A 16412-nucleotide genomic window follows, 5' to 3' on the forward strand; every position below is an offset into this window, starting at 1 on the left:
TTGGATACAACGCTCAGCAGACCAATACTAGAAAGCTTTTACTCATGTGGTGAAGAAATGTATCGCACATCCTGCTGCACTAGCACTTTTTTCTGACTAATGTCTAATACGTTGCTAGTTGTTCCCAAATAAATATATTTTTGGTGGAGAAAATGGAACGTTTCTTCGCGTTTAGATTATTTTTTTTTTCCAATTTATTCTAACAGTCACCAAATACACGGTCGCTTCATTGCACCTTTGTGGCACAATCAAACCTGATATTTGTACATAACCTGATATTTGCAATAAAAGGTCTTGTTGTGTTTGAGGAAAGCCGACTCATCCATTTAAAAAGTCACGACACTTTACATTTACAAGTAATTCATTTATTTACACGAGAAAATACACAAACAAATATAAATGAGAACATAATTCTTGTTGATTTGGTTTCTCACGCATTACAATGGGTTTAGAATGGCTGTTAGAGATCAAAGTTCCAGATCAACTACTGTGGAATGAGCAGCAGCAAGGAGAAATTACAATGGGCCACTTCATTCGGACAGACGGGACATTGTTGTTTATTACAGCCAGTATCAAACAAGTCCAGCCAAACATACCCCCCCCCCCCCAATCAAAATCACTGCTGCTGGAGAAGCTTGCAAAAACGGTGAAGCTGAGCTTTGCTCTCCAGGTTTCTGTGACCATTTATGTTAAGAGTATCCGCACACCGTGTTAAGGGGATTAACACAATGCCTATGAAGTGCTGCTGTTTGCAACACAGGTAACAGGATCGCTCCGGCTCTCGTACTGAAGAGCGGTAGCTGTGGTCAAACCCAATCTTTACACTAATCCACTTAAAACAAAAAAACATGAGAAATCATTTACATCAGTATAACAAGTACTTCACAGCTTCAAAATAAAACAAAAAGGAAAATGTTTCTGTGTACAGTGAAAGGACATGTTTTGTGTCGATTGACGTCCGTGTCCCTAATTCGTATGTGAAGTACCTCGGAAAGAGAGAGAGACCAGTGCTTATTGGACAGTAAACCAGCGTCTGGAGTTAGCACCTCATGGGTGAAAACAACCTCCTGCATCCATAATACCAAAGCAGATTTTTGGTATGTTCATGGGTTCGGCTAGCACTCAAGGCCTCCAGACCTGAGTGTGAAGGCTTACCTCGAAAACATGCAAAGAAGAAGCTTCTTTTTGTTTCTTACAAATGGCTATAGAGCTGCTGCCGTCAGTGGTGGTTAGTATTTTAAAAAAGACGGGAAAGGTGGTTTGTAGGAAGGAAATTAAATGGGGGGGGGGGGGGGGGGCAAAAAAAATGCAAATATCAATGAAAAGCATCACAGACCACAAAACTACCCATAGATGAAGAAGATAAAGAGCAACTGGTTTGGCTTAATAGAGCCTAATGCAAATAAAATAATAACAAAAATGCAGATTTATGATCTAGTAAATCACCGACAGTGGAAATGTAGACACCAGAAGAGAGTTCTTCCACAGTAGCTGTATAATCAGTCAGTGACCCAGAAAAATAGCTGGGTGACCATGCGTTCCCTGGACAATACAATGCCCATCTGGAGTTTGGTGGTAGGGGTGGGGGTGGGGGAAGTGTGAATGGAGGGTTGTGCAAATATCTCCTGGACGAGTGGACAGAAAAGTTCTGGGGTCTGACATGTTGGTGTTTGTTTTTAAAAAAAATGACAAGACCAACACAGGACTGGAAAAAGAATGGAGGGTGTACAGTCAGTCAAAGTCAAGTTTGTGCCGGGTCAGAAGCTCACTCCCAATGGTGGCTGTAGTAGTAGTAGTAGTAGTACTTAACAGTGATCGTATTGGTGTGTCAGATTGCTTCCAAGTAAGCGGGGCTTGGTCTGCCAGGTTACTCTGAGGGGGGGGGGGGGGGGGGGGGGGGGGGGGGGGGGGCTCATCGAGGAGTGAGAAGATGGTGACCTGCAGGCAGTGCACCAGGCGCCACCTAGAGGAAATACAGGACAAGAAGCAGGAGGGTCAAATTCAACAAGCACCAGTGACACTGCTCAAACTACAGAAATACAGTGGCAAGAAAAAGCATGTGTCGCCTTTAGAATCGCCTGGGTTTTTGTTTTTTGCATTCATTTGTACTAATTACAAGATTTGTACTGTTATTATGTAAAGTTTCACAGTGGCCGTTGTCAAAGTAAATTTTCCCCTGGGCTAATGATGATCTCTGAATATAAATGAGGAGAAAATCGAATTATTAGCCACGTATGTCTGACTACATGTTAATCGTGATACAAATTAGATCGAGCATGGCTCTTGAGGTTGCCGTGTTGTCCAAAGAAAGATGCCGCCGCCGGCGTCTATACGTCTTCTTCTTCTACTTCCAGGTCAAACTTTGGTGCATGCACAGAACGCCAAGTCCAACTCCAGTCTGACTAAGCGTATACATGCAGGAGTAATTGGACTATGACCCAGGTACGTTAGTCCGACTAAGGCTACCTTGATTTTAGTCAGACTAACACGTTTACATGACATTAAACAAGTTTGGAAAAGAGCTAGAACTGTTGACTTCACTCTTCACAAGACACATTTACTGACAAAAACAAACAAACAAGTGTTGTTGATGTGCATGAAGCTACATCTCAAATACTAGATACACTGTACATCAGTCTTAAGTTCAAACTAATTGTAAAGAGAGACAATTTAGCACTGTCACAACTTGAGGACACACTACCAATGAAGGTTTGAACAGTTATTTAATTTAAGGTTTACTTTTTCCACCACCACTGTGAATGTATAATGAGAAACAGATGGGCTAATGTCCCAATTGTTTGTGGTCTCTTATTAATCTCCTTTCACTGTTGTCTTAACTCGACAGTAATAAGCTACATTTAAACCATTTAATTGAAAAACAAAAGCCTTTAATACTGCCGTGATGAAGGAAGCGTTTACAGCCATGAGGCAAAAGAAATGTGCATCAGTCTGTACATTTATATAACCGAGTAAAGGAGGTCAGCGAGTGCGTTTAGCGGCAGAGCTGAGAACCAGCGGCAGACACATGACGTAGTAATGAGGTAACCACTCAGAAACCAGTGAGACTTCCAAAAACAAGAATACACTCAGTGCATAAAGGCATGAAAGTAGTGCTAGGCGGTATTTCTTTTTTTCCTATGATGTGAATTTTTAATTCATCACAAGACTGGTATGTGAGTAGAGTGTGGCGCAGCCAAACACTGTACAACAGGGGACCCTTTTCACTGCTGCACCACACAGTGAAAGGGCGAAAGAAGTAACTGTGGTAGAAGAAACTATAAAGTAATCCTTGTGTGGAAAGACTTCAATATAAAATGATATGAACAAAAATCCATGGTGCCATTTAACATTAGTTACATTAGACATTTTGCAACACGTAATATGGCACTTTAGAATCATATAAATGTTTAAAAAAACAACACTTCAACACAGAGCTGCTTGTCTCTGGAACAATGTGTATGAGGGAGAGGAAGAAAGAACTGTATCTAACCTTGGCTTCCTGTGTGCTTCCCCGCAAGTCATCAACTTCCTCTCAACAGCCATTTATGTTTTTAATGACTTTACACAGCAAAACCTTTTTTTCTTTTGCCGGGTTTTTGTGACAGTGAGGCTTTTTAGGTGTGGTTCATGTTCATGCTCACTGTGTTTAATTAACGCTCATGACAACCTGGGTGTGGTAAGTGCTATGAGCTGCGTTCTTGAGTGGTTGGCAGGGCATAACAGACCAAAGCATAAACAGAGTTTGTGGCCCACAAATGGACATTTAAATTGTGAATATAATATATTTACACAGAGATGCTTTAAATGTAGGTTCCATGTTCTGCTCACTTTTCACCAGAAAGATTTCAAAATACAGTTTAGAACCAAAAGGCCTACAAAAGGTGTGTAAAATGTAGTTTTATTATACCGGTGTTTTATTCCCACAACAAACTTAACAAGTTAATTGGAAAGAATTCCATTCTAGAAAGACATAGAGCATGAACTCCGTGTCTGAACTTAATCACACACTTTCAGCCACAGCCATGAGCAAGCTCAACGCTGACTTTTTAACAACTTCCTTCATTCCATGCAAGCGTTTAGAGTAGAAGATCAGAGACGCAGACATCAGGTTGGGGTGGGGGGTGAGGGGGTGTTGGGTGTAGGAAGATTTTGTTCCTTTTGGTGCTATGGCTGTCGGCCTGCTATCCTATCAATGTGGCCTCATATCAAAACCAACACTGCAAGCAACAAGCCACAGGCACAGAGCTGATCAACGGGGCAGGGGTTACATTCTTAGGCTCTGATGCACTGCGATGCATTATCTACCCCCAGTTCTCAAGCGGGCTGCTCACTCTTGCAGGAAGTAGTCAACATCTAATTGATCAGTTGAGACTTGTTAAATGCAACTATGAAAAAATTATTAAGAGCTAAGTAATTGATAATAATAATGGCTGTAACTAATTTACAAACAACAGCTCCACATCTACTGTGGTGTTGCATGAGCATGTTGCTTATCTAATCTCATACCAATATGATGATTTTCTTCCGTTGCCTGTTCTATGTTGAGATAATGTCTCAAATGACACCGATTATGAAGGCAAGAAATTAAACGTGCTGGAAGTGATGCAGCCCAGCGGAGAACTGGAGTTAAACCGCATGCATCCCTGGTGCTTTAGTAGCAGAACTCACCCAGTGTTGCCGCCGTCACACAAGGACGTGGCGAGCGTCTACTTGGTAGCGTGATGCTCGTAGGGAATGCTATTCTGAGGTTTGGGGAAGGGAGAGAGAAGGCCCAATATGTCAAGTCAGAACCCAAATGCTGTACCAACCACACACCTGGAGAAATATGGGCTGAATCGCAGCACTTCTCTATCAGGAAATGACGGTTTGTTCTTACTGATTTGAATTTGAGTCTTGCGTTTGGATCTTGTGTAAATCATGTTGACAAACCCTTCAAGAGGGTCAGCAGTTATCAGAGAATAATAATACAATATTATTAAGAAGCTCGACGGCTTTAGGTCAGACATTAATTGGGATCGATTTGTAGAAATTTAAATAGTATTTAGAATAAATTCCCTCCAGGATAGAGAGCTCCTACTGCAGTCCTAGCCTGGGGTGTGGTTCAATCTCTATTAAGAACAGTGTCTTCTCTGTCTTTTGGATTTGGTGCGACGTTAGGATACATCTGGAAGATGTCTTGTACCTGAGAGGTGGACATGCGGGAGGTGTCCTGCCGTCCTGTTAAATCTGAGGATGATACGTTGACAGGAGCACCGCGGTGCAGTCGCATGCTCACCTTGCGCTCACGCTCCATACCAGACACTTGTCGAGGAGATGTGTTTGCTGGAGAGACGAGAAATCAGGTTATTCATTTATCACAAAAAAAAGGTACATTCTGTACTTATACATTATATATGGAGTCTCCTAATACAAATTCAAATGTGATACTCTCATCATGAATGTCTTAACACTGTACATGTACAAGCCAACAGAGAAAAGTACAAATAATTGAACACACAGTCGATGGTTCTGCAGCACATTTATCACATTTATGTGAACTGACCAGTGTGTGATGTGGGTGTTAGTGGGGTAGGCGGTGCTCCCTCCTGCGTTGCTCTTGGTCTTCCTGATACAGCAGGCACTCCTCTGGCACCCGGGTTCCTGCCATGTCTCAGCCTATCTTCCCGGTCTCTGCGGTCTCTCTCTGCTTCCTCTGCAGCACGATTGGCTCCCTGTGATCACAAACGAAAGCAAACACTGTCACACGCCAAAAAAGAAATGACGGACTAATGTTGTGTTTTGAAATCTGTACATTCAAAGCCATTAGTTACTATTTTTAAACTAAAATGATCACTTAGATGATTCAAGCAAATACAGTTCAGCTCAGACAATATGATAAGTACTCACAAACTTAAGCATGTTCCAGTCAAATACGTAGTCATAAGAGAAGCCTTGTCTGTGAAACAAGTTCCTGAAGAGCTGCCGTAAGTACGAGTAGTCTGGCTTGTCATCGAAACGCAGTGAGCGGCAGAAATTCAGGTAAGTTGCAAACTCGGCTGTTTGAAAGAGGAGAAAACATTTCTCAGATGACGGAACGACTGAAATGATGAAATTAGTAATGAAAACATAGAAAAGTTTAATACTCACATGGATAACCCTTGCAAAGCACCTCAATAGGGGTGGACATTTTCTTCTCGCTTATCCGTTCGTACTTCTGCCTCTTGGTAGCAGCCTTGAGGCCTTGCCAAGGCAGTGATCCCAGATTAAAATACATGAGAACATAGCCCAAGGACTCCAGGTCATCGCGCCTTGACTGCTCTGTGGAGATAAAGATGACAGAAATTAAAGATAACAAGAGAAGGACAAATTACTGTCTGCAGTTAGATGTAAATGCAGCTTTAAATTCACTGTTAGTGAATAAAAGACGGGGAAAAAACAATACCAATTCCAAGATGTGTGTTGATTGAGGCATATCGCGCAGTGCCAGTCAGATTCTTGTTCTCACGATAGGGGATATGCTGGTGTGTGCGAGCATCGCGATACTTTTTAGCCAGGCCAAAGTCGATTATGTAGACCAGGTTTCCCTTTTTGCCCAGTCCCATCAGGAAGTTATCGGGCTTCACATCTCTGTGGATGAAGTTCTTGGAGTGAATGTATTCAATACGGCTGATCTGTTGTGAAGAAGCACACAAGAAAAATGCTAACGTTAGTTCAGTGCAACATGTAAACATTTAGAGTTGGTAAATATCATTTAGAGTTGTTTATTTTTTCAAGTAACAGCAATAAAGGTTTAAGTATTTAGATGAAAAAAAAAGTTAAAGCATGCATTGCTTAAGAAAGCAAGCCGTCTCACCATTTGATCGGCGAGAAGCAGGACCGTCTTGAGGCTGAACTTGCGCGAGCAAAAGTTGAAGAGATCCTCCAGGCTGGGGCCCAGCAGCTCCATCACCATCACGTTGTAGTCGCCTTCTGCTCCGCACCACTTTATTGTTGGAATCCCCACTGCAGAAAAATGGTATTAAAAAAAAAAAAGAGTTACAATTGTTCATCATATTATATGTTTTGCTCACACAAAATGATGCCATTTTATGGCAGAACACTCCTAAGGCAATGACTTAGTATTTGTAAATAAATATGGTTACTATAAATAAATGCATTTGTCGTGCATTTTAGTTGACACAACATAAATACATACAAAAATAGCAAATAAGTGGTAGTTTTTCTTGTCCACGTAACCCAAATTTTTCCCTCAAATGGCATGGGGTCATATTTTTGGTAATACCAAGACGGACACACAATTTCCAATGCTGTTTGACAAAATCCAACTGTCTCTATTCAAACACATATCTGCACATTCATTTTGGTGTAATGTGGGTAGAAGAGGAAGAAGAGTGCAAGAAAGCGTTGGGTACAAGGGAGAAAGACCACATAACTAAGTATGAAATGAGGATGGGGAAGATGAGAGATGTGGATTCAGTATGCAGGATAATATTTTACCTCCTCCTTGCATCATCTTGTAGATCTTGCTCTCGATGTGGAGCTGGGGGTGCTTGGTCTTCACACATTCCAATTTAATTGCAACCTCCTCACCCACTGAAATGTCTGTGCCTGGAAAAAAACAGTGAATAATAACATGGTTAATTTAAATCTTCTATTTTACTAAATTAAACACAAGCAACCTGTGGAACTTAACAACACAGATCTGAAATTTTATAGAGCTGAAACGATTAATAGATTAATCGTTTATTAATCGATTACTAAATCAATCGACAACTATTTTGATAATCGATTAATCGGTCTGAAGCTTTTTTCATGATTAAAACAAGATTTATGATTTTTTAAGCTTCTTAAATGTGAATATTTTCTTAATGTCTTTGCTGTGGATAACGAAGAAATCATTCACATTTTGTATCATTTTGGTTTGTGGACAAAACAAGACATTTGAGAACATCATTATTTCCAGGCTTGACGAACACGATCAACATTTTTTAAGGTTTTCTGATATTTTATGGACCAAACTATTAATCGAGAGAATAATCGACAGATTAATCGATTATGAAAAGAATCGTTAGTTGCAGCCCCAAAATTTTATCAAACAGTCTTGAAATATGCAATATTCAGACTTCTTTGTTTCTAAACCAAGAAATGCATGGAGGAACCTGAGAGATGTTTATTTCATTTCAGCATTTACATAACATTGTTCCTCTTTGCATAGTAAACACACTTCTGTTTCATCATTAAACTGTGGCTAGTCATAAAATTTACCACAACATTATATAGCAATTTAAGCTCACACTGCTAACAGAACATGACCATATTCAATGCAGACCGCTTGACTGTGGTCTGAATGATTGACTCAATATTTCTTGGGAGCATTTACATTCATAGAATAAGGGTGTGCAATATTGGAAAACAATATAATCTCAATATTTTCAGGGACCTTTGACAATAATAATTAGACTTATTATATTGCATGTATTGTTAGTTACACTATGTTAATCTGAGGTAAACAGGTCCATAAATCCATATATTGAGAAAGAGCTATGTCTTTTAAAGAAAAGTCAGAGGGAATTGAACCTAAATGACACCATAAAAAACCAGTGTAGCAAGTATTTTTATGTAAAAACAAACAAACACGTAAAACAGGACAACATGACAGAATGAAAATGGGATTGGGTAGTAGTCAGATTTTCAGTCATCAAGCCACAGGACTGGGCTACAACTATGTCATTTTAATTACCTCCACCATGATAGTTGCTTTTAAAGACACTGGTCTGCATGTTTGTAGGATTACACAAAAAATTACTAAAGAGGTTTTCCTTAACTGTTGTGGAATGGGGGCCCAGGAAGAAAGCATTAATCTTTGGAATTGACCAGATTAGAAGGGTAGAGATATTTTCCTTAATCTCTCAAGTAATAACGTAGACATGTGTGTGAGTGTGGACCTGGATAATGGCCCTGATTTTAGTGATGGCACAGGATTTGGCCTTTTAGTTTAATACTTTAGCCCAGTAAAAATCAATATCAAAGCTGTTGTTATGTGTATGTTCAACTACATTCTTAATACATGTATTGTGAAGGCAGCATGGACTCTGTTACTCAGTAACTTAAGTCTACAAAGGAGTTTAACAAAGACAACCAGAAAACAACAAAGAACAGGAATCAGAGCAGCTCGACAGTGAGCGCTGATTCTCAACTGTAAGATATCTATCCTGTATTAAGCTAATGAAATCAATAGGGAATAGACAGTTATATAAATATTGTACTTTAATCATCACATGATGTTACCACTGTCATGTGTCATCAATGAACAACTGCTATTAAATGCATTCAGCTGGGGAATTGGCAGAGTTTGCAGCAAAGTGCAAACTCTGCCAATTCCCCAACTGAATGCATCAAAATATGACATTATTAATTAATACTAATAATATTCATTATCATCATAAGTTTTATAAAACACAATGATACCAATGAGAAAAGGGTGGCTACAGGCAAAAACTTTTTTTTTTCTTATTGGTATTTCTTGTTTTTCGTCGTTAAATGAGTCAGTTTGCAAAATAACTGCACTATCATTAATTTGTCAACGTATTAGTTGAAATCGACGATGCTTTATCTTACAATATCAAGCAGACAAGCACAGTAATTAGCAGGACAGAGGTTAGGTAATGTCAGCTAGCTTAGCTGTGACGTAAATTGATTAAGAACAACATGACGTGAAGATTTGTTATTGTGGATGAAGGGAAAGCCCCACAAATGTTGCTTATGAAGAGGCTTTTACGTGAACGCACAAAGATGATGGATTTTTACTCACCCAAATAGATGTCCCCGAAAGACCCACTTCCGATTTTTCTGCCCAGTCTATATCGGTTCCCAACTCGTAGCTCCATTTCTCTTGTAAGCTAACGTTGCCTCTGTTGCCTCACTTTGCAGTTTGCTTTTTTTCATAAAAGTTAAGCGTTTCACCTGTTTGTTGACGTTTCCTCGGTGAATATTCCGCCTTCTCTGAACGGTTCACAACCCCCCCCCCTGAATTTACAAGCCCCTTCCCCTCCAGAATCCCACTTCCCTCTCTGACAGTCCAAATTTCACCATTCCTTTTATATCTTTCTGAGCAGCGCACAGCTACAATATCGATGTGATCCAGTCAAGGGAAGCGTCTAGTTTATGTTCTGCGTGTCAGATGGGCCATTGTGACCCAAAACGTAAGGATGGAGACGGATTTTTCTGACAGATTGCAGCCCGGTCCGTACGTAGCTTCAGAACACTGAGTTCCTCTCCTCCACTATGAAAACTGATTGACGGAGCTGACGTCACTTCCCCTAGCAACCATGGGCAAATCTGGAAAAATAAAGGAAGTAAAAATATTTCTTCCTACTTAAAAGAAATAATAAACTACTAATAATGCAATAATGATTCCAACAAGTACAGTGTTACAGCAGAGCAGAGAGTAAAGAGTGTCGTTAATAAAACAGTAAGTATTACAAATATAATAATAAAGACAACAGTGTGTAACCCGAATATTTTACATTACTCGTTGACTAAGTTTTGTGTTTTACTTACTGTTGGTAAAATACCAATGAAAAAGAAAAAAATAGCAAAACATTAGCAAGTTAGAATATTACTGTGTGCGTGCTTTTGCACATGCAGCGTTGTTTCACAATAAGCTCCAGCTCTGTAGCCACGCCCGCTAAACTCCGTCTTGATTTTTCTGATTGGCTGCCTTTGCCTTGTCCACAGGAGCTTTTTTTTCATTGGCTGTTCGTGAGCCAGTCTCCGCAGAGCTGAGGCAGCTCACATGGCACAACTGTTGTTTTACAGACTGGGTAACAGGAACTCACGTGCACGCCAATGCTTTTCACACACAGCAGGCTGTACTTGTGTCACGTGACTGTGACTTACAGCGTAAGATCATTATATTGGAATCATTCAACAACAGGAATAATGTTTGTCTTTACAAAACAAATTGGTAAATTAGTCTGCATTTTGTCAGATTTTTTTTTTTACAGCCAATTTGTAAGTTTGCCCACTTGAGTGCAATCCCTACAATTCTTATTTCCTTTACATACAGCAAACAACCATCCATATAAGACATAATACACCATGAAAAGTATTGTAGTGCACATAGATATTGATATGCACATGGACACACACACATGTATTAGGCCACCTGTCAAAAAAACGAAAAAACTTTAAAAAAAAAAAGCTTGTGTAAAATGTTACTGTTACTTATTTGGAAAATAACAAACTGAATTCACCTATTCATACCCAAATTTGAGCCAACTCACTTGGGTCTCTGAGAAATTAATCAATCATAACAGTCAACCACTAAAGTTTATTTTTCTGTTCAGGGATGCAAGTAAATAACTATAATTTGACATCTTAATCAAGAAATAATGATGTACTACTTTTTAAGGATTTTTGTGCAACAGTAAATTTGAAAATTCATGGATAACAATGATAACTATATTTTAGCATTAAAAATATCATTTCAGTTAAAGAGCTACTATATACTGGTGTATTGACCATTACAGAAACATAAAAAAAATGATTTTGATAATTGCCAATGCTGTGAATTTAGGGCAGCTGTGACATACTCTTTACATTGGGTGGTGTTCTAATACATTTGTTAAGCACCGTACATTCATTACTATGAAAAAGTGTTGCCGTTAATAACAATGACATAATTTAAGTAAATGCACACACTTACACAAAAAGTAAATTTTTTATGTGTACATCCAAAATCTACTCTAAAAATAGAATACAATAGGATTACAATGTTATTGTAAAAATCTACTATCCAAATGTCAATGACAAAAATTGCGAGGTTAAGAAAGATTCACAGATTTATAGATTATTAGGCTGTAGAGTTTCATCTCAATGATGTTTTCAGTTGTTCAAACTAATGGTGACCTCTAGTGGATGTCTGACAGTAGTGCAATGAAGTGGATTCTTGGATGAAGTTCTCTGATGTAGTTTGTGTTCCAAATAAGTTACAGTGAAGGTGCATTTACCGGAGGGTTGCCAGTTCAAGTCCCTGCCAGGTCAAGGGCTGGAGTGCCCCCGACTGAGGTACCCGATCCCCATTGCTAATTGGTCTAAACTGATCACAGGAAGGGCATCTGGCATAAAAATCTGTACATGACACTTGAAATAAGTGAACATGAAGACTGGTTTACATTGCTTCTGAGAGACACATGCTTTTGTATCCATTATATATCAATTATATTTAAGTTAAGGTTCACTGTAAACTTAATGCAAGTGCACTTATTTATTTATTTATTTTCTATGTCAAATTGCCTTAAAAAACACAAACGAAACATTGGCATCTTTAAAAGTACTGCTTTATATTTTTTTCCAGATTTACCATGCATTTGCAGCAATGTTGTAGAATAATATTTCACCTGTATGTATAATGAAAATGTTTTGTTGCTTATATCTTAATAAGCTGTGGGTTGTGCCTCCATATAATATTACAAATATTCCAGTGTTGTGATTTCTTAACTGTGTGTGCATGGAGACCTGCTGCATGAGGAATCCTCAAAATAAGATATATTTGATTTATCTGGAATCTAACACATTTTTGCTCAAGGCATTTTTAAAAGAAGTCTGTCATCAAAAGCTGTAAGAAGCTGTTGTTACCTTCAGGCCACATGATGGCAGACTTGACTGTAATTTCCTCTGAGTGAGTCTCATGCAAGGCGGCCCAATCTCACACCCCATTTTTTCCCCTCTTAAGTAGCAATAACATTCAAACATGGTCGTCTTATTAATTTATTTATTCATTTATTTATTCTTTTAAATGAACATTTGGTTAATAAATACTGTACACATTTTAAACATTACATAGATAGTATTTGTTGTGTTTTTGGTCTTGAAATGGACCTGAAACCTGTGTGTAAACAGTAAAACTAAGCAGTTGTACTGACTTAAGAGTGTCCTTTACTGCACTGCAGTGATAACTGAACCACAGGAGCTGCTTATAACGTGTTTAACGTGAAAAACTAACCACAAACAAAATGTTGAAATGTGTCCAGAACTTACACATCTGTTGACATACGAAGCCTCTGCTGTATTGTATCATTGTAACATTTTTACTCTTTGTTTTCTTTTAATTTTGAAAAAGAAAATCCATGACATGTTCTGTGTTATGGCTGCAACAGCGAGCCATCCCCCCAGGGAATTGTAGGTATACTCATAAATAGAGCTCCTATAAGCACAGTGCTGGATACATGATTCCATATGTGAAGGCTATATGAGCAATATCAATTTTTAATTCAGTGAGCAGTAAGCACTTGGAATGGACTGATACAGACACGACAGTGTGGTCTATTTATTAGCATATGTCGATGGGAGGCCGGCATTAAATAATCACCCTCACAGGGGCGACCAGTGAGGCATTGATATTTCATATTACATGCTGTACCTGTGTATATGTAAACATAGATTTATCCCAGATGTAATTTCCATCATGGTTTGTTAGCTATTAAAGATTGAGCTCACGTTCCCCCCTCAGACATTTTATAGTCTCTAGCCAAGCTTGAATTACATGTCAAACAGGAACATCTGTGATTTCACACTGTCCTCAACTGGGCCACATACATTTCTCATCTCCCTGATGGTCTTTTGTTTAACTCAAATTGTAATGGTCATTATTAGGACTATATCGGTTACTGATATTCTATCGATTCCACTGATGTTTCTTGTTTCTGGAGGCCATTTATAAAAAACAATCTAAAGTTAAAGAGTTCTTTGGTCCGATGTCAATATACAGTACACTAAATCCAGTAATGTGAACAAAATCCTGTTATACTGCAATAAAAGAAATCCTCAAAGTCAAAGTGAATCAGATTTTATGGTTCTGGGCAAAACAATAAATAGGTTAGAAATCTGTTTTGGAAAAAATCCCAGACATATCAAAGTTCTCCAATGAAGTTTTTCAATAAGACCAAAAACAACGGGCGCACCAATTGATTAGTAACATTACAAAATATTTAATGGTTGAAAATTACAATTGACTCGCAGCATTTTGTTGTCTCTATCCAATCGAATCCATAAAATGGTTCAAATAAAGCATGGGAACCAGTGAAATAGGGGAAATACAAAAAGACAAACAGAGATCTTGAATGGTTTAAAGGTAGAGAGAAAGAAGGGGTGAGGGAAAATAAATAAAAGAAAGAAAGAGGGTTATGTAAAAAGGGGAAAGGACAGAATGAAGGTGGGTGTGATTCTTTCTAAAGAATCATAAATGAAGTAGCAAAACACCACTCGTGCGTTACTAAGATTTATCTGAAGTCCCGGAGCTACTGAGCATCAAACTGAAGTAGGAGAAGAAGAGAACAAACAGCACGCACACATGAAAACAAAAATTCTTTTTTTAATATCAGCGTTTGGTCAGAAAACATGCCTAAAGGCATAGACGTGTAGTGATTAGCCATTTATGTGTGTCTCACGAGATGTGAAGCAGTGAATGTGAGGACACTGTTGAACCCACTATACGGCAGATTAAACCCCGAGACACCTCTCCCACTTTCTTTTGTGTCTCCTGACCATGATACTCTCCCTCTGCTCAGACCAATCGATGACGGGACAGCGTTGGCTGTGTCAGCACTCCTCTCCGCAGCCACAGCACATCAGAGACGCTCATCAGCCTCCTTTGTGTCTGTGTGGGTGTGCGTTTCAATTTTTCATCCATCCTTTATTTAATCATGTGGCCTCACTGAGATCAAGATCTCGGGAAAAAAAAAAATGTTTATAAAACTGTCAAAGAAAATCCCCGCCGCAGTCCGGAGGCTGACAGCAACAGACAGAGACATATATTATTATAAGCAATTGCAAGTGTTAAGAAGAAATGTGATCCTTATCATTGAAGGAGACAAGACGGTATATGCAGGCCGTTGCAAATACAGTAAGAAACATTTATATAAGGCATGATGGCCTATAGTGAAGCTACATTAATGCCTGTTTTCTAGGCGTAAAGAAGTGAAACTGTGTATGAATAGCATCAGTATAAAACAAATACACATATGAGTTTGAAAAAGTGCATATAACTTACATGCATACAGTCTGACTGAGACAAAGCATACTGTTTAAAATCATGCATTGTTTAATGCATCCATATGGATAAACTCCCCTATTATTGCGCATGTAATTGTATATCTCTACAACAATAAATATTGTATAGAATAGATTATCTGGGAAATTAATTCAGAAAATGAGAAAACGTGAGTAGCGTTTGGATAGAATACCCAGCTGGGAATGTCTGTTTTTTTGATTTAACAAAGGAATTAAATGCTAGATTAATTAGACCTCACATTACACTGATGCAAGGAAAAAAAGAAAAATCTCATCATCATCATAAAACAAGTGAAACTGCAGTATTGTGAGGTAAATGTAAATCAAACCTTCAATGAAATGTACAAAGAGGAAGAGCCGGAGCCGATAATGAAGTTTAGCAGGTACAGAAGAGCATCTTTAACAAGCACCAGAGGCAAACAAGGCCTAGGTCTTAGCCTGGAGTGCTGCAACATGGTAGGCAAAACAAGAAAGTGCCTGGGGCCCTGAGCTGTGAGGAGGGCCCTGAGAATGACTGATTATGTGAATAATAACGAAAAAAAAAACAATTTTCTGGGAATCCCCTGAAACTCTATGATTGGCTATGTATAAAAGACTGCAATGAAATCATAGTCAGCAAACCCCTAATGAGGCCCCATGCTGGCTGTTCGATTTGGTTTAATGTCTCGTCTTTCCTGGGGACACATAAGTCCCCTAAAATGCCGCTAGGTTTATTGTATGTGTTTATTGTGAAGGCAGACGAGAATGTGCATCTCCAGCTCTTCTATACCTGTCTGGCCACAATATTTCAGGAATCTGCAACTCCTGTTTTGACGTCTTGAGATTCGCCATGTTGACATTTTGCAATCAGAGGTCAATTACACTGTTTCCACTAATCTGTGCCATGCTTTATCCTTTATTTTACTCGTAATGCGAACATCCATCCATCCACCCATCCATCCTCCACAGGAGGGTCGGGGGGGCTGTGCCAATCCCAGCTGGGTCACAACCTGGACAGGTCCCCAGTCCATCACAGGGCCACATATAGAAACATCTGTGGGAGGAAACCTGGAGAACCCGAAGAACCCGGAGAAAACCCAGGCCCACATGCAAACACCATACAACATAATTCACAAAATCTATATCATGTGTTGACACTAATGCCATTAACTCCTGATGTTACAAAACCATAGCCTTTCATTTAAAAGGAGTTATTTTCACCCCCTTGTGGTTATTCAATATATTCTTATTTCCAGGTTGACTTCAGGAAGGAAGCAGGAAAACTACTTAAATGTATGTGCATGATCTGTTATCTGGAACCATGACACCACAGTCCCTATAAGGACCAAGTTACAGCCGGACCTGGATTGGAAACTGTATTC

General features: G+C 39.0%; 1 protein-coding gene across 5 annotated transcripts; it reads right to left on the reverse strand.

The window, feature by feature from the left end:
* Positions 1–1896: 1896 nt before the first annotated feature.
* Positions 1897–10289, reverse strand: csnk1db (casein kinase 1, delta b). 5 transcript variants are annotated; one of them, XM_058620713.1, is made up of 10 exons: positions 9791–10289; positions 7477–7587; positions 6833–6981; positions 6422–6650; positions 6127–6297; positions 5887–6035; positions 5543–5711; positions 5183–5322; positions 4669–4737; positions 1897–1963 (listed from the first exon to the last, which is right to left on the reverse strand). In XM_058620713.1, exons 1-9 carry the CDS (start codon positions 9864–9866, stop codon positions 4684–4686), a joined length of 1248 nt encoding a protein of 415 aa, XP_058476696.1. In that variant the 5' UTR covers positions 9867–10289; the 3' UTR covers positions 1897–1963; positions 4669–4683. The 5 variants fall into 5 exon arrangements, with proteins under 5 accessions (XP_058476696.1, XP_058476700.1, XP_058476697.1 ...); XM_058620718.1 differs by having other exon boundaries at positions 1903–1963; positions 4669–4742; positions 5276–5322; XM_058620716.1 differs by having other exon boundaries at positions 1903–1963; positions 4669–4742; positions 9791–10288.
* Between the last annotated feature and the right edge of the window lie 6123 nt (positions 10290–16412).

This window comes from Solea solea, chromosome 21, assembly GCF_958295425.1.
Source record: "Solea solea chromosome 21, fSolSol10.1, whole genome shotgun sequence".
NCBI classification, from domain to species: domain Eukaryota; kingdom Metazoa; phylum Chordata; class Actinopteri; order Pleuronectiformes; family Soleidae; genus Solea; species Solea solea.